The sequence below is a fragment of the Anguilla rostrata genome, chromosome 5, assembly GCF_018555375.3.
Source record: "Anguilla rostrata isolate EN2019 chromosome 5, ASM1855537v3, whole genome shotgun sequence".
Taxonomy (NCBI): Eukaryota; Metazoa; Chordata; class Actinopteri; order Anguilliformes; family Anguillidae; genus Anguilla; species Anguilla rostrata.
The window spans coordinates 20,400,415-20,419,117 of NC_057937.1; the positions used below are offsets into that span (position 1 = coordinate 20,400,415).

Genomic DNA, 18,703 nt, shown 5'->3' on the forward strand with positions numbered 1-18,703 from the left:
AGTCCAGCACTTTACTACTGTAGTTCTTAGATACATTTCACAGATCAGCTGTACAAGAGCTCCCTCTTGTGGTAATATTGAATATTATCCGTTTCCACAAAGAGCAAGACACCCCACAAGTATGTAATTTAGGTGTATTACTTGCTGTGCTGAAAGTTGAATGTGGGGATCAACACCCTGGTTTAAGAACAGTATAACATTAATGTCAAGACACACCAGCAGTGCTGTTAATCTGATCTTTGACGTGGAAAAAGTATTCAACAGATACTAAACCTCTAACCACAGAACATGATATGATACTAGTCAAGGGAAACAAACAGAGAACAACATGTGACATGGATACAGAGGCGCTACTGGCAAATATTGTGAATGACATTGTGATCAGCACTTAGTATTGTGGTGAAGGTTGTCTAAAATCGGCTTCAGGCTTCCTTGTGCAATAAGTGTTACGAAATGGCATGAGCCTTAATAGGATTCAGCTGATTTAAGCACTGTTCTGAATTGCTCCTAAAAAGGGTGCTGGAGGTCATTCTGCTCTCCACCATGATTTATAAGCCAATGAGAATTCCTCCATGTCTCCTTTTGCTGAGCCTAAAGAGATAACTTTATGATTTTCATGATTTATGATCATTTTCAGTCTTCTGACACCAAGAACTAATATTTTTGTCCTTCTCAGCAGCTTCTACATCCTTTTTACAGAGTGGCACCAGCCAACTGGCATAAAAGGGGACTTTTTACTTGAAAAAAGCACACCTGGAATTGTGCTACTAGCTATAGGTTGGCCAAATACAAAAATGGTAAAATAATAATTATACAATGCTGAATAGTTGTTAAACATTGAATTATTTCTATGCACTCAAAATGGAACATTGTCACAACTATTTCTCAAAATGACTAATGAAAAAATCTTAAGGTTTATATATAGCTTATTTACACTTCTGTTGCATGTAATGATAAACTCTGGCATGAGCATTGATCAGTCATTAAAAAATTCATCACCCCACCCTGTCTCGTTATTTTGCTGTGCAAAAAGAAGGATGGTACACCAAATAGATCACGTTAACTTTATCATTCAGAAGTTTGAAGTGGTCATATAATTTTGGTGCTTACTTAACCAATATAATACATTTTTTTTATTTTATTGCATGGCATTTAGACCTACATTTTCTCAATTAAAAAAATAATTGAACACGAGAGCTTGAGTAAAATTACTTACAAAAAGTAAATAATGCAGAAAAGTTGCATATTTTATTTTCGTTTATTTATTTTGGTAATCCAGTCACGATAATATAAAAATGTCATAGTTATTTTAATGAACTACAATAACCACCACTTTCACGGTCGCGTTTTTGTGCGTCATAGTTTTACGCACAACCCACATTGTCCAATGACGTCCTGGGTTGGTGACTATTGGACGAATGACAACTGGAAGCCTTTCGAAAGGAGATCAATATGAGTAAATAGTGATGTGGTTATGGCTGGTGAGTTTCAAAATAAATATATTTGTTTGCCTTCCTGCACAGACAGGATGTCCTATGTTTAACAAACGTTCTATTGTTGCAAGATATATGAGCTTTTTCTCCATAAAACAACGTGCTTAATATGAGGTTGAATTAACGTTAGCTTGGTCGCTATAGCAAGCAAGCAAGTTCAACTAACCTTAGCTAAACGTCGTTAGCTTGCTAGCTTGGCTAACTTAGGGATTGTCAGTGGGTTACTAACATTCGTGACCATAAATTGATCCCACAGTCGTGAAACAACATGGTGTTAGCTGGCTAATAATAATTTTAACGACTGTTTGAATCAAAACATTAGCTAGTTTGGTTATCAAAAACACTGTCAAGCCTAGTTAGCGATAGCTACCACATCGCGCCTCCCTGTCATAGAGCGTCATGTTCGGTCCGCTAGCGATCTACCTACCGTTAGCAAGGTCCGTTCCACGGCGAAAGAGTTTCCGTATCAAGTTTAAGTTAGCGGTCTAAGCTTGTCATCTAACCGTATGTACCTACTACGGTGTCATACTATTAGCTAGCTATATACAGTTCGATAGCAAGCTGGCTGTGTGTTAACTCACTGTTAACGTAAACAAAAGGCCAACTGGATCTTTGCATCTTACTAGTAATAACAGACATTCACCTCGATCTAGACCAACTCGGGAGATGTGTTAAACATGCCGACGAAGAAAACTTGCTAGCTGAGTAAGCTCTAGCTCGCAAGATAATCTGACGAAATAGGCAACACTAAGTAGTTTAACGCTTCTCGTCGTAGCATCTTCAATTTAAAATCGCAATTTGGGCAAGTGCTTACTGCATTCCCACAGACACGATGCATATGGCTTCTCAGTTTAATCATTGTCAGTCTGTTTTTCCATCACTTGTGACATTGCCAGTCTAACCAGACAGTGCGCTAATTTACTGTAAATGTAAACGCTTACATTTTGCTAATATAAACACTACCTCTTACCTAAAGGCATTTAAATTGAAACCAAAAAACAGTTCTGACGTCTGAATCTGTTAATGAAAAACGATAAATATAGGTGCAATCTTTTTTTCACCAATTTATGACTTTTAGAAAGAGAAAATGGTGTGATGGGATTCCTAAAACGGTAGTCCCGTACGGCGAGGGACCAAGGGAAACCATGTCGTCGGAGCTACAAGAAACGATATGCACGGCCAGGCAAGAGAGGCACAAAAACCTGTTCCTGAACTATCGGAACCTGAATATCTTTCCTTTGGAACTTCTGAAGGACGAGGGCCTGCAGTTTCTGGAGCGCCTCTACATGAAGAGGAACTCTCTAACCACCCTGGTAGGAGTCGCTAATCCACTTTACCCCACCCTACCAGCCTAAAACAAGAGCAGGTTGTTGATGATAATATCGTAAAAACAAAGGGTGCTTGAGAGCTTGACTCTATCAACCAAACCGAATGGCTGAGCTGAGCTGTGCCAGTGTGGTATTTACACAGAGTGACTTGTTTTCTGATTTTTAAAAAATATTATTTTTTGTTTCATTTCTGTGCATCAACCGCCATAGGTTGTTGCTTTAACAAAATATGAGGTGCGTCAAACGACCATAATTATTTCCACTTAAAATAGTGAAGACACTATTTTGTAAGACGATCTTTCCAATGTATATTCACTTAGCGAATAGAGAGAGCCTCCCTCTTTTATGCATGGAGGAATTCCGTCTGTATCCTAATTGGTGGGCATCCAGCGAACCCCCTGCTTTGGTCTCATTCTTTGACAAGTGCAGTCAGCCGTGAAAAGACTGTTCTGCTGGGGGCTGTGCGCTCAGAAACGGTGTGCCTGTAATTAGCTACAGGTGTTTTTAGTACCGTGGCCAATAACGCGCAGCCTGTTGCCTCGTCAGAGAGCTTTACGTTGGTTAGAGGAAGAAAATAACTGGCCAGATGTTGGAATTCCCCTGCAGTTTATGTTTTGCGTTCATGTTTGGTAAATTATGCCAGCTGTCTTTGTAAATGGGGAGATGACATTCAGGTCGGCCTTGCAAAAGAAATTGGCAGAAAACTTTTTTACAACGATCTGTATGGCAGGTTCCTTTTTTCTCTTTCTTTGGTCGGTGAAAGTGCAAATGACTAGATTGGCTACATGGTCCTTTGCTTCCTGAACCATGGTTCGTCTAGTTTGTCTCTGCAAAAGTGCATTGAGTTTTCTAGGTCACCTACATACCTAACGGTTAATGATTTAACAAATACAATAAGTGAGAATCACACATGCAGCCTGTTGGAAGATTGACAATTGACTGTGGTGAATTGTAGTGATAGTTGTGCATGCAGTGAATTCAGTAAACCCATGTCATTGTTCAGTATCCCACTCATGGTATCTGCTGTTTAATCTCTTCCTGTTTTCTGTCTGTTCTTCCACAACAGCCTGAAAATCTGGCCCAGAAGCTCCCGAACCTCATTGAGCTGTGAGTACGCTGGGAGTGTCTGCCCTCCGGCTGATTCTGGGTTTATGGCCTTCTTCTTTACTTAGTTTTGTATTTTTCCCCCCTATTCTATTAAAGTAAAAAAAATCTTATTTTTGATGTCACTCACTACATGTATCACATCACAATGTTCCAGTGATGAAACACAGTTTGTGTGTGAGATGATGTTGTCATCATTATTTTTGTCATGATTATTTCTGATTATGATGTCACAGAGACAATACAGGTGTGGGACATCATAATCACTATTTTGATTGTGATGTCACAGATACACAAACAAGTGCACCTTGTACTGTGCTGCATCCTTACCAGTACAGTACAGCCAGGTACGCGTGTCCTAATCTGCAGGGTCCCTCAGGTGTACAGTCTCTGGATTTAGTAATTACTTCCATGAATAATCCCAATAAAACACACTTCTGTTCATTCAGCTGCACTGCTCATAAAACTCCTTTCTGGAGGGGGAGGGGTCAGCGCAGGGCGCTCAATGGCTTGCAAGCAATTCCGCCACTTATTGTTCCATTAGCGCCTCCGCTACGGGGGGATCTTTTATTGGACGTAGTCCATTGGGTGCAGGCCGGAGGACGGAGGGGGCGTCGCTGGCGAAGATGATACAGGCCGTCGTATATTTATCTTGCGCAATCTTCCCCCCCCCCCCCCCTCGGGGATGTTTTAATAACGGCTCGCGTCACTGAAGTGGAAATCTAGTTAAAGGAATCTCCGCCCTTCACTGCTTGCCAGCGTCCACGGGTCCATATATAATGTGGATGCGAGAGGGGGCCTGGAGCGCAATCCTCAGCCCCGTCACTGGCCTCCTCCTTCCTGGTTTTATAGTGCCCCGGTCCATCGACGCAGAGACACTCAAAATGAGCTTCGCTGCGATATTGCGAACAAATGGTCTTTCACACTATCGGTTACAGGTGTGCAGTCAGGTGCCACCTTATTTTCTTTTCGGTCAACCGTGGAAATCAAAGCTATTACTATTATTTTATTAACGGTCATATACTCTTGTATGGGGCAAGTTGCATGTCGTCTTGTACGGCTGGATATTTCTCTGGGGCAGTAAGTACCTCAAGGTTGAAATTTGCACTGCCTGGCATTTGAACCTGCAACCACTCAGGCTTATTATGTGATGCAGGCTCAGCTGATATAATTGTGTACTGTTCGCCTTGAAGATTGGCTACAGAGATGAAAGTGCTACCCTTGGGAGTTGAGGGGGAGATGCTTGTGTGTGGAACTGTTTTGCACCTGCAGTTGTCATGGAAGCCTCTCTGATATTTATGCTTCCTGATTACCGTTCCATGTAATGCACATGCTGTTTAATTGTTTTAAGTGATTAAGAAAAAGCACATGAATGGAGACGGGTGTCGCTGAACGCTATGGAATTTCTCTATCCTTACGCTATTAGTGTAGGGCAGTTGGCTGAATGACATGCAGTTTCATGGCCGTCCACTAGGCGTCGCCAAATAATCAGACATAACATGTACCTCCAATGGAGTAGTAGATTTTGTCAATCTGGAAGGAAAGTGCACTGTTGCCTGTGGTGCAGGCGTACATTCTATTTGTTCTGTAAGGGAGGTGGTATTGATAGGCAAGAACTTCACTGGGTGTCTTGCAGAATTTACTTTTTAGTAACATATTTCAAAACCGCTGACTGTCAACAGACCTTCATCAGAGTGGTGGACTGCATTTATATAGTACAGAATATTCTATTCATAGTGAAATGCTTCCATGATAACACTCAAGGGTAATTAGGCTACCGTAAGTCAGTTATGACATCATAAAGACAGACAATGATTCAGTCTTTCAATCTCACGTGTCATCAATTGTTCATTAGTACTTTACAACATTTTCACCTTCTGTGTGAAGTGTGGGTGTGTCTTTTTAAAATCCCAGTTCCTGCAATTTGATCCAGCACTTCAGTGTTCCCAGTTCAGTGAAAGAAATGGCCTACAGTATTGCAGAGGCTGGAGCAGTGTTATGCAGATAGGGATCAGTTGGATTCGGGCTTCAGATTAGATCTCAGTCAAAGTTTTCCTGGAATATTTTAACCCTTTTGACAGTTAAAATTCCTGTGTCCTTCTGACAGTTTTAAAAGCAGCACTTGTTTTCATCAATATTAAGTATGATGTTTTTCTTTCATGTGATTGTACGATTTGGTTGGTAGCATTTAACTGGAAGTTTTCTCAGGACCTGCATGTAAAGAGTTATTTAAAATACTTGTTTGACCCAGGTCTGTTTTAGATGTTACATCTGAGCGAAGTTCACTAAACGCCTCCATCTTTTCTCCTTAAGGTACCTGCATTCCAACAACATCGTCATTGTTCCTGAAGGTAATCTCACCTTCTTGCCCCTCACCCCAGTCTGGATTCCCCAGAGTCTATCCACCAGATGCTGTTTTTTGGTCTCTTGAACTTCACCTGCTCCCTGTAATCTGAATCTGTGCCCTGCTTAACCCTTTGAAGAGTTGTTTTCTTGTTTTTTTAATGTTTTTTTTTCTTCAAAATTTTAGGTGATTGTTCTAGAACTCTGTTGCTCTGAGTTATCAGCTGTGATAGTTACTTCAGCATTAGAATGTTCAGCTAAGAACATTCTAATCACATATTTGTGATCTTAGGGTGAAATTTAGCTGTTCTTAAGCCATGGTCTGAAAACTGTTGTAGTCACCAGACTGACTGTGATGCACCAGAAGACAGCTTGTTTGTAAAAGGTGCTATACAAAAACAGGGAGGGATGGATGGATGGGTTGATTGAGTGATTGATTGAAACTGATCTGCCCTCAGCCATTGGAAACCTGGCGAAGCTACAGTCCCTGGACCTGAGTGACAACGCCCTGCAGGTTATCTGCCCCGAGATTGGCCGACTTCGCTCCCTGCGCCACCTCAGATTGGCCAACAACCAGCTCAAGTTCCTCCCACCAGGTACGTCACACCTGCGCATGGTCCTAGAGGGTCACAGGGCCTGCTCGGGTCCCCAGTCCTGGTCCTGGTGCATCGCAGGGTCTGCTGGGGTCCCTAACCCTGGTCCTGGAGAGTCACAGGGTCTCCTGGGGTCCCCAGCCATTGTCATGGAGTGTCGTAGAGTCTGCTGACCAGTCCAGTCCCAAGTCAAGTGATGTGGGTTAACTGTGTAATAAAGTGGTGTAATTGATTCATTAGGCCAAGTGATAATGAGTAATATCACAATATAACAGCACACACTGTGGCCTTTCATCCGTGGAGTTTGAAAATGGATGGAACGGGATGGAACATGGGGCACCCCTTTCCTGCCCGTTTTTGCTGAATTGCCCCATTGCTATCCCTGTGCTGCTCCCTACTGCCCCTTGTCTGCCCTCTGCTCCGCATTATAACTGCCAACTGCCCAATACTTTCCCCCTCCTGCCCCATTGCTGACTACTGGCTGCTACTGCCCCCTCTTGTCCTGTTACTTGTCCTTACTCGCGGTGGGCAGTAGGGAAGCAAGGAGGCAGAAAGGGGTAGTTCTAGTCTCCATGGTTACACAGCCTCCTGCACAGTGTCTTAAGTCAGGGCAGCCCAACCCTGTTCCTGTAGATCTACCGTTCTGTAGATTTTCATTTCCATCTGATTTTATGAATTAGCAGCTCAAGGAGACCTCTAGCTGTTAAAGGAGGTGTCCTTTGTTGGAGTGGGAGTGAAAACCCGCGGGACAGTAGATCTCCAGCAGCAGGGCTGGACGGCCCTGTGTTAAGTGCCTCTCTGGCCTCCCTGACACACAGACAAACAGGAACTTGTGCATGTGAGCGGGCGGGGCCCTGAGAGGGGCGATTCTCCACGGCGACGCCGCGGGGGTCTATTTAAAGCCTCCCAGGCCAGCGGCGGCCGGGCCGCGCGGGGCAGGGGTGCGTTTGAGCGAGCACACACCTCTTTTTTTTTTTTTTGCAGGGCCGCTGTAATTATGCCTCTTCCTGTTGACTGTGGTCATGGTTTTGAAAGGGTGTGTGCGCGCGCGCATGTTTCTGTGTGTGTTTGTTTGCGTTCGTGTTTGTGCGCGGATGTGTGTGTGCGTGTGCGTGTGTTTGTCTCTTGGCGGTTCTTGGCCGCGGTCCTCAGAGGGCCCCGTTGCGGGCCGGCCCTTCTCCTCTCCGGGGACCAATCGGGCGCTGGCCCTTCCCTCGGCAGGCCGGTCGCGGGCCAATGGCAGGCTGGCCCGTGTCCCCCTGGCAGGCGCCTGGACCTGCGAGCGCCGTGCGGTTTCCTAATTTAGTAACGGCGGGTAAAAATACGCTCTAACGAACGGGCTCTGGTATGCCAGGCAGGCAGCCAGGCCGCGGGGGGAGGGGGGGGGGGGAAGGGCTGGAGCAGGACCCAGGGAGAGAGAGAGAGAGAGGTTTGGGTGTTTGGGTGAACGAGCGAGTGGGCGTGGCCGTCGGGCGACAGAGCGGCTTTCGGAATGTCGGCACCGGAGTAACCGAACTCGGACCCGCGCTCGCTGCTCAGAAGCCCTCGGGCCCGCGCTCGCTGCTCAGAAGCCCTCGGGCCCGCGCTCGCTGCTCAGAAGCCCTCGGGCACGCGCTCGCTCCTCAGAAGCCCTCGACCCGCGCTCGCTGCTCAGAAGCCCTCAGACACGCGCTCGCTCCTCAGAAGCCCTCAGACACGCGCTTGCTCCTCAGAAGCCCTCAGACACGCGCTCGCTCCTCAGAAGCCCTCGGACCCGCGCTCGCTGCTCAGAAGCCCTCAGACCCGCGCTCGCTGCTCAGAAGCCCTCAGACACGCGCTCGCTCCTCAGAAGCCCTCAGACCCGCGCTCGCTCCTCAGAAGCCCTCGGGCCTGCGCTCGCTGCTCAGAAGCCCTCAGACCCGCGCTCGCTGCTCAGAAGCCCTCAGACCCGCGCTCGCTCCTCAGAAGCCCTCAGGCCTGCGCTCGCTCCTCAGAAGCCCTCGGACCCGCGCTCGCTGCTCAGAAGCCCTCAGACACGCGCTTGCTCCTCAGAAGCCCTCAGACACGCGCCGCTCCTCAGAAGCCCTCAGACCCGCGCTTGCTCCTCAGAAGCCCTCAGACCCGCGCTCGCTCCTCAGAAGCCCTCAGACCCGCGCTCGCTGCTCAGAAGCCCTCAGACACGCGCTCGCTGCTCAGAAGCCCTCAGACCCGCGCTCGCTGCTCAGAAGCCCTCAGACACGCGCTCGCTCCTCAGAAGCCCTCAGACACGCGCTTGCTCCTCAGAAGCCCTCAGACACGCGCTCGCTCCTCAGAAGCCCTCAGACCCGCGCTCGCTGCTCAGAAGCCCTCAGACACGCGCTCGCTCCTCAGAAGCCCTCAGACACGCGCTCGCTCCTCAGAAGCCCTCAGACACGCGCTTGCTCCTCAGAAGCCCTCAGACACGCGCTTGCTCCTCAGAAGCCCTCAGACACGCGCTTGCTCCTCAGAAGCCCTCAGACACGCGCTCGCTCCTCAGAAGCCCTCGGACCCGCGCTCGCTGCTCAGAAGCCCTCGGACCCGCGCTCGCTCCTCAGAAGCCCTCAGACACGCGCTTGCTCCTCAGAAGCCCTCGGACCCGCGCTCGCTCCTCAGAAGCCCTCAGACACGCGCTTGCTCCTCAGAAGCCCTCGGACCCGCGCTCGCTGCTCAGAAGCCCTCAGACACGCGCTCGCTCCTCAGAAGCCCCCAGACCCACGCTCGCTCCTCAGAAGCCCTCAGACCCGCGCTCGCTGCTCAGAAGCCCTCGGGCCTGCGCTCGCTGCTCAGAAGCCCTCGGGCCTGCGCTCGCTGCTCAGAAGCCCCCAGACCCGCACGCGTTCACCTCCCAACGTGCTGCCGTCCTGCTTACACAGTTAAAAAACCTCCTGGCCAACGACGACGGGCTTTGTTTTTGGTTTGTGGCTCCAGCGTGGGCCTGGGGGTAGGGGGGCGGGGGTTATTGTGCACCAGGAGCTGTGTGTGCATGTGTGTGTATGCGTGTGCGTTTGTGTGTGTGTGTGTGTGTGTGCGCGCGCGCATTCCAGGGCTATTCAACTGAAGCCTGTGGCCAATTCCTGGCCGTCACAGCTCTGTTCTTGGCACTCTGACCACTGAGAAGAAAAGGAAGCATTATCCGAATTAATCACAAATTGTGATTACATCCAGTCGATTAGCATCTGCTCAGTGTCGGTATACGTCCCACCGGTGTCATAAGTAATACTGCAGCAATGCGTATTTTAAGAAGGCATCTGTGTGTTTATACGCATACACAGAATTCATACGTCGCTTTAAAAATAGCCCATGGAACATGTTTGGCCCATTTGCATCTCTGTAAAAATAAGTTTGGCCCCTAGGAAGAAGTAGTTTACGAAATCAGGTGTTGTGTTTGGTGTGGGCCCCATGGTGGCAGAGCAGCTGCAAGGAGATGCGCAGGCTGCACAGCTGAAGCAGGTAGCCTGGTTTGGTGCCCTTTGACCTCCCCACTGAAGAGACGCTAGCAGCCTAGCACCGTGCCTCATCATTAGCCTCGGCTGTGCTCCTGCAGTGCCTCTCTTTACAGTGCCCTGAAAAAGTATTTGCTCCCTTCCAGATTTCCTCTCTTACTGCATGTTTGTCATACTGAATGGTTTCAGATATTTAGATAAAAGTTGATACTAGGCAATGGAAACCTGAGTACGCACAAAACATTTTAATTATTTAATTTCATTTTCCGTGGCACTGTATGTGCCTGCAAGAGTTTTGTTTTGCAGTCCCAACAGGTTTTTACATTTTTTATTGTCTGATCCTCACGCGTCATTCTAAGATTTGAGTCCTTCTCCAGCTGCTTGTGTGCGTGTGCGTGTGTTTGTTTTTAACCTTTACCTTTGCCTTTTTGTCACCTGTTTTGTGGGTTTTGCATTGCAAGATGTACGCTAAGATTTTTTTTGTTTTTAATAAAATGAAAATGTGGCCCAGTTTCTTCTGTCGACAGCTTTTAGAGCACACGGGCAGACATTCTGGCGGTTCAAACCGGGCTGTGACGCAGCTTTTGTGATTAAGCGCTTTGCCTCGTGCTGTTATTTGTCCGCGGCCGCCGAGCGGCGGAAAGCATCGAGCGCGCGTTTCCGTTCTGAATCATCGCCGTGCGGAAAACCTGCCCGGCCTCGCCCGTAACTTTCTGCCGCGTTACTGAAATATTTCGCCGAAGTGCGTCTCTTGCATTCTGGCCCCCTTCCCACCCCCCCTGACGGGGTGTTTGCGGAAGGTAAATAAGTTGCGTGTTGCGCGCTCGCTGCGGTTTTCTTTCCACGAGGTTGTGCGTTTCAGTTTCTGTTTCCGCGTGCAGGGGCCAGTTCCTGTGTGAGCCCAGGCGCCAAACATTCGCCCTCTGCCAGCTGCGCCACGCCGCGTTCCCCTGCCCCCCCAGGCCCGCTGCCGCACGTCCTGAAAACCCAGAGCGCTTCCTGTATAACGGACCCCAGGAATTCCACAAATAGCACGGGCCGGCTGATAAGGGCCTGAGTCCGTTTCTCAGGACATAGGCGTTTCTGGAGGACTGGTGTGAGCGCTGATTTTTTTTTTTGTTGGGCTTACCCAGGGCTGCCCTGCCCTGTTCCTGGAGATCTACCATCCTGTTGGTTTTCATTTCAACCCTAATTTGGCACACCTGATTCAACTAATTTAGCAGCTCATTGCGATCTCTAAGGCTGCATTCACACCAGGTCAGGCGACGCGGCACCTTGCCGCAGGGTTGTGCGGCGGTGTGGGCGTGTCACTACATGGCCCATTTGTGTGACGTTGTGTTGTGAACTTTAACCCCGCCCCCTCTCCATTTCCTGTCCGCTATCTCAAAAAAAAAAAAACGACAAAAACGCAAACCGAAGGAAGCTATCGTTATTTTGCAACGTAGACAGCCAGCCACACGCAGACGTCGAAGCTGGGTACACGAAATAAACCAAGCGAGGACACAACTGTGAGAGTATCATTGTTTGGTCCATGAACTCCATAGTGCTAGGTACAATGAACTAACATGCAAGAACTGCTAAATAGCAAATCTTTTATACAGCTTAATTCCGACGTTCGGAATTGATATTTACCTAGTAATTATTGTTTCGGTACTCGTCCCATTACCCGGCAATGTCAAATCACGATGACGATTATAAAATCAAATCTTAGGAAATGAATCGCGTCAGTAATTCATCTGACAGTTGCTCGGCAAACAGCGGAATGCTACATGGTAAACAACTTACGTGATTGGCCACTGCAGCGTGACGTTGGGTTGCGTTCCGGCAAAAGTAGATTCTGGTTCAACTTTCTTGCCACAGGCCGCTGCGTTTTTTCCGGCACCCCATGCGGTCCCCACTGCCGCAGCCTAAAATGAATGAGAAGACTGCCGCTTTTGCCGCACAACCCTGCTGCAAGCTGATCTGGTGTGAATCCAGCCTAACTGTCGAATGTGGCGTGCTTTGTTAGGGTCGGAGTGAAAACCTACAGGATGGTAGATCTCCTTGAAAAGGGTTGGGCAGCCCTGCTCTAACCCAATTCCCCTGTCTACTAACCTGCTGTGTACAACACTGCTGGTTCACCCGTGTATCGGACCACGGTAAAATATATCCACCAAGGCTACATTGCTGATGCTCATGACTGTAAAAAAAAAAGAAAGAAAATCTGGTCCTGATTGGGCTTCTTAAATCATGAAGAATCAAATTGGCATGAAATTCCAAAAAAAGTCAGCTTTGGTTGTGCACTTTAAGCCACTGGGCCCTATGCAGAAATCAAGCCTGCAACCGCAGGATTTGATGTAAACAAACAACTACACTATACTTTACCTTTCTCTGCTGTTCCTTCTGAAAACTCTGTGTTTCACTTGAGTCTGGGATCATGATATCATTCAACACTATTTGGCAGCACCTCTGTGGGTGATTGTAAGTGAGAATGTAAATTGCGGTGTTGGTTTTTGCTTGGAAAACCTAATTAAAATTGAAACTTATTTTTAACCTGAGTTTGGAAAAAAGCAAAAATTTCAATCTTCTTTGAGGGGAACAGAAGGATAAAACGGAGAACAGAACACCCAGAAAGAGCTGTGGTGCAGCGCTGTGTTTTGAATTTGTCTCCTAAATGCTGTCATTTGTATCGAACTGAAGGCACGTTTGGAATGGCTGAAGCCAGTCCTGAAAAAATGTAATGGGTTTGTGGCTTATAGGCCTATGAGTCGTAACGTTCATTTTAATGCTTTACAAGTGCTGCGCGGAAGATGAAGAGGCCTCTTTGTGAAGAGCGTAGTGTCCCCCTGTGGTCTAATTGAAGTGTTTGCGTGTGTAACACAGCAGTCGGGGAACAGGTGTTACTCCACCCCAGCTGTTTACCGCCAATAGACGTAGAAGCTCGGAGAAATATTTTTGGAAAATCTGGAGTTGGGTTTTTTTTTAGTGAGAAAGGCGGTGGAGGTGATTTTGGGGCAGAGCGTGTCGCGCCGTCTTTGTGGAACCATCTGGAAAAACTGCTCTTTCCTCGCCTTTGTTCCCGCTGCGGTTTTCGGAACAGGACGAGCCGGCGTTGTTCCGCAGTCCGAGTGGGCGCGGGACAGGAAAGAGATCTGTTTTTTGTGTTGGCTGCTCTCCACCGCAGACGCACAGTTTCTTTAAGGCGTGCTGGGGGGGAGGGGGGGAGCCAGCGGTCGGAGGTTTGTTGACCGCGGTCTGACTGGGTCCGGTGAGTTTTAGCCGGCGTTATGGTACAAGTTAGCGGATGACTTGCCACCTCCACCTGGAGTTCCACCAAAAATAGATGATGGTTTCCGACAAGTAACTGTTGGTTTATTGGTGTAGCTCACCCCTAGAAGTCGGGCAGACCCCTCACACCAGAAGGCAAGAATTTGGTTAGGCTTGCTGCTAGCAGTGGGAGGCTTTGAATATGTAGCTTCAAAATTCAGACCCTTTAATATATTTACAACATACAAATTTGGTACACCTCATAATATCTTGACTTTGTCTTCCCCCCCCTTCTGTTGTCTTACTAGCATCTTTTTTCACTGGCGATTGAAAAAGTATAACATTTAAACATTACGGGAGGCCAGTGCACTCTTGTTGTGTCATTTAAAGAAAGAAAAATACAAGCACTATACTGAGGAGTATACTTTATTCTGACCTCGCATTTGTGTGGTTATGGTTGCACGGTTTTAAAATTACCTTTCACCATTAAAGGATAATTACACATTTATGCTTTTGCCTCTTTCGCTTTGTTTTGCAAATCCACGATGGAGCGAGCCTAAACAGGAAGGGACAGCAGGAACCCACGTACAATGTCAGGGGTTTGGAGTAAGAAGCTGTATTGTGGCTTACCAAGAGTTGCACTTGCTTTCCAAGTTGTTTTTTTTTTTAGATTTCAGGAAAATATTTTGGCAACCAGCAATTTTGCAGGTGACAGAAAAAAAAGAAGTGTTTTTTTTGCCCAGCAATTTAGAAGGAGGAGGAAAAACAACCCCAAAATGAGGAACAATTTGAGCCAAGTGGGCTCCGCTTCAGAAACCGCCAAGCGTCCCAGCGGCGTAAGAGCTAAGACGCTATGAGCTGCGGGTTTGTGGAGGGGAACGCCGTCTCGTTCCAGCTTTCGTTTCGATCGTTCTCGGCTTTGGGCGAACTTGTGGATTTCTCTCCGTGCTGGTTACCTTCTGAAAGCAGGCCGAGCCGTGCGTTTGAGCGTGAAGAGGCCGGGGCGAATTCTCACACCATGTGGATTCCATCGGCCAAACTCCCAAGATTAGCCAGAGCTCTCTGGTGGATATTGTCTGTGATTTACGGAGACACAATGGCGTCTTAAATCAGTAACCGTGTTTTGGTCGCTCCTGGCTTGTGATGGCCAATTTAAACGTTGAGTGGGGACACGTGTTGGTTTTGTTTGCCTTGACAATGTTGCCTAGGGCTTTAGGGCTCCCGGCCTGCACTGAGGCTCAACAAACCAGTCTATTCTGGTACGGGTAGAGCATACGTTGTGTTTTTTACTTACGTTGCTGGTCTCTCCTGGAATCTCCAAAGGAATGCTGGGATTGCGTGGAAGTGGCTGTGGTGTCGTGGAGATCTGGCCGGGGCCATCTAATCCCGACAACTCTCCACTCTTTCTGGAGAGCGTTTCTGCCGTCTCGTTCGTTAACCACAGGAGAATGTGCAGGGCTCTCCAGGTCTTATTTCAGGGCCGAGGAATTCACAGTTTATTGAACTAAAGACTCAGTTACACCTGAAAAAAAGCCTGACTTCCACAGTGCCATAAGGAGGGCAGACCTCGCCCTATTTGTTTTGCCGGGCTGGCTGTAGGAATGTTCTGGAATCTCGGCCTGTAAAGAGACTCATTTATCCTCCATTTCTTTCCCGTTTCCTCCTCTGCCGACGGTGGCTTGCGCTCCATGCTCGGTTGCTTTAGTGATCACCGGAGGCAGCGGTTGAAGGTAAAAACATGTGCCGTCTATGACCCGGGATTAGGACAAGGGATGGCGGAGAAATGGCAGTGCATGACTGACATGGAGGCCATCTTCTGCCCGGTCAGGCCCTTCTTACCCACACTTGTCTGGACACAAACCTTAAACCAGGGCTGCCAAACCCCGTTTCTGGAGATCTACTGTCCAGTAGGTTTTCACTCCTACCCAAACAAAGCACACCTCATTGAGCAGCTAGTGAGCTCATCAAGCTGCTAATTAGTATAATCAGGTGTGCCAAATTAGGGTTGAAATGAAAACCTGCAGGGCGGTAGATCTCCAGGAACAGAGTTGGGCAGCCCTGCCTTACCCCAAGCAGAAGTTTTGCTCTGGTGTTACTCTCTAGTTTCATTCCTACAGTAATTGTCAAATGCACACCTACTCATTTGTCACATGCTTCACACTACTGGTTAACAAGTATGTTCATGCTTCACTCGTGACAGAGGAACAGATGCATTCATGGGAGAAGAACTGAGCCTCGACAGCAGGCAACTGCATGTCTATTATCGAACAAACAGAAAGTGGCTGAGGGTAACAAAGACAGTGATTTCAGAGTTCCCAAAAGGCTAAATATCAGCTGGTGTGCCCAGACCCCAAATTCTGTGGCATATAATCATGAGCATAGAGCAGTAGCAGTAAGTGGAGAATGTAGCAGTGAGTGAAGCTTAGTGTAGGGGTCGGGCTAGCTTAGCAAAGTGGTGACCGTATTGCTGTTGTAGCAGTGGATATTGGTTTGCAGTATAGCAGTTTTATAGCCACTCAGTATAAGGTGACTATAACACTGGAGTATTGGCAAGTGAAGCTTAACTTATTGGTGAGCGTAGTCTAACATAGCAGTGATCATATAGTGCTGGTTAACTGTGCAGTGTAGCATTTTTGTGGCTGCATAGTGGAAAGGTGACCATATTGCTGAGCGTAGTCCTGGTGTGGTAGCGTGCATAGCCTAGTGTAGCATTGATGTAGTAATGAGCGTAGCTTGGCACAGCAGGGAGGGTTGAATGAATGTATCGCTGGTGTAGCGGTGAGAATAGTGCTTTTCAATGGAGATCGCAGTGCTGATTTAGCAGTGAGCATAGCTAACAAGTGTAGCGCTGGTATAGTGGTGAGCATAGTGCTTTGTAATGGTGAGTGCAGTGCTGATTTAGCAGTGAGCATAGCTAACAAATGTAGCGCTGATGTAGCGGTGAGCATAGTGCTTTGTAATGGTGAGTGCAGTGCTGATTTAGCAGTGAGCGTAGCTAACAAATGTAGCGCTGGTATAGTGGTGAGCATAGTGCTTTGTAATGGTGAGTGCAGTGCTGATTTAGCAGTGAGCATAGCTAACAAATGTAGCGCTGATGTAGCGGTGAGCATAGCGCTTTGTAATGGTGAGTGCAGTGCTGCTTTAGCAGCGACTCAGCGAGCATAGCCTAGCACAGGTGCTGCCGGCTGCTATGTGGGTCAGAGGAGGCTCTCGGCGGATGCAGCGAGATTGATGAGGAGTGCCTAGGCTGCGTTGCCGCGGCAGCGCACCCCCAGCCAGTCTCGCAGCCCTCGAGCGCCGGAGAGGCTTCCCAGCTGAGCCGCCAAGCCGCCCTTCAGATGACCTTCAAATTATCCCCGCTTTCACTGCCCAGCCCTCCAAGGGCTTCCTGGAAAGATCTTCTCACCCTTCCCTCATTCCCTCTTTCTCTAGCTCTTTCCCCTTTTCTCCTAGTCTTTTCCCTGCCTGCTCTTGCTGTTTCTCTCTGTAGCTTTTCTCCTCTCTTTTTTCTGAAGCTCTTTCTTCCCCCTTTCTCTTTTCCTTCTCCCTCTCCTCCTGTTTTTCTCACTCTAGCTCTCTCTCTATCTCTTTCTTTCTCATTCTCTTTCTGTCTTTTCCCCTCTTTTCCCCTTTCTGTCTAGCTTTATCCCTTCCCCTCTCTCTCCTTTCTCTCCAGGGCTTTGCGTCTGTTTCTCTCTCTCTCTCTCCCCCCCCATGTCTCTGTTTCTGTCCTCCGCTGGCATTAGCGTGAGATTCTGGAGTTGAGTGGCGGGAATCGAGCCGCTCGCGGTGCCACCAGAACCATTTTCCCCCCACTGGGACCCGGTCTTAATCCTGGAGCTGTCTTTACCTCTGCCAGAGCCACGAGCCACAAGCCACTCCATTTCATAAATACAAAGAAATGTATTCTTCAGTGTGAACAAGCGTACAAATGCCCCTCAGCTTCTAATGTGCGTGGCTGGATTGATTAGTTCTGTCTGGAATGGGCCCTGGCCGCTGAGCCACAGCTTAAAAGGCTAAGTGACTCGGCACACTTGGTTCTTAGGAAAGCTGAATGGTGCCTTCAGTTTGTTTTGCTGAGGAGGCTGCACAGTATTTCATAGCGGGGGAACCTGAGGTGGCCGTACGGATGTCCTGGGTTGATTGAGGCCCCTAGCTGTTTGATTTAGAAGGCTGATCTATTGCAGCCAAATTATTCAGTATTAATATTTAATTAGCCTGCTGTTCCTTTGTGAAAAATAGTTCTCGTTAATTTTTTGGCCCGGAGCCTGGGTATCGGCACTTTTCAAGCGGAATGTTTTTCTCTGGATTGTGTCAGAGGAGAAATGCGTTAATGTGAAATACATTTGTCATTGCATTTGAACAACAGAATGGGAGGAAAGCAGAGCGTTCTCTCGTCCTCCCTGATTGCTGATGAATTAAATAATAGACAGAAGCCATTGTGTGTCCAATGCAAAGTGAAACCTGCTCTGGTCTAGAACTGCAAGTAGACTCAGGTGAGTAAGTGTGGTGTTCTGAACAGTAGAGGGTGATGGAGAGCCTGCTGCACTCTCACAGAGGCAGACTTTAGTCCTTGCTTTGCTACCTCACTGGCTTTGTTCTGACTCCTCTCCCTCCTTACTTCTCCATTTCTCTCTCTCTCTCTCTCACGTGTTCTCACACACTTTTGTTCTTTCTCTCACTTTCCACTTTTTCATATAACAAGAAGGTTGCCATCAAGGTGACAGGAAACTTAATTTGCACTTTCCTCCCTCTGACATCCAGCATCGGCTGCCTTTCTGTAAAAAAAGAGCATGACACAGGTCTCTCTCTCTCTCTCTCACACACACGCACACACACACACAGGATGCCCAGGCAGTGTGGTGTTTTTGGGCTGATCTTGGCCCTGGTTGAGGAGTGCACATGTGCCCCTCTCCACTGCTGTAGTCTCCAGCACCCCATCAGGCCAGCTCTTTTAATACTGCTCCTCATCAGCTGTTAGTTGATGCTGTTTCTCGTTATATCTGTTAATGCTGTTCCTCGTAAAATTTATGTTAATGCTCTTCCTTGTTGGATCTCTGTTAACGTTGTAATCTTTTTGGTTGGAGCCATTTGCACAGCCTCTGGAAATATAATGTCACGTTACAAGCTGCTTTGGAGTAACCTAATGTGTATGG

General features: G+C 47.8%; 1 protein-coding gene across 4 annotated transcripts in view; it reads left to right on the forward strand.

Annotated features, from left to right (window-relative positions):
* The first annotated feature begins 1,361 nt into the window (after positions 1–1,361).
* LOC135254963 (leucine-rich repeat-containing protein 28-like) overlaps positions 1,362–18,703 on the forward strand; it is a 37,040-nt gene continuing 19,698 nt past the window's right edge. For 3 of the 4 annotated variants that reach the window (XR_010330005.1, XM_064335598.1, XM_064335597.1), the window contains exons 1-5: positions 1,362–1,481; positions 2,572–2,806; positions 3,888–3,928; positions 6,239–6,276; positions 6,727–6,864. Coding sequence is in view for 3 of the 4 variants with exons in the window: in XM_064335598.1 (XP_064191668.1) it covers positions 2,639–2,806; positions 3,888–3,928; positions 6,239–6,276; positions 6,727–6,864 (385 nt within the window). In the remaining variant the exon portion in view is untranslated. Of the gene's footprint in view, positions 1,482–2,571; positions 2,807–3,503; positions 3,632–3,887; positions 3,929–6,238; positions 6,277–6,726; positions 6,865–18,703 lie in introns of those variants that run through there. The other variant, XM_064335599.1, reaches the window with a different exon arrangement.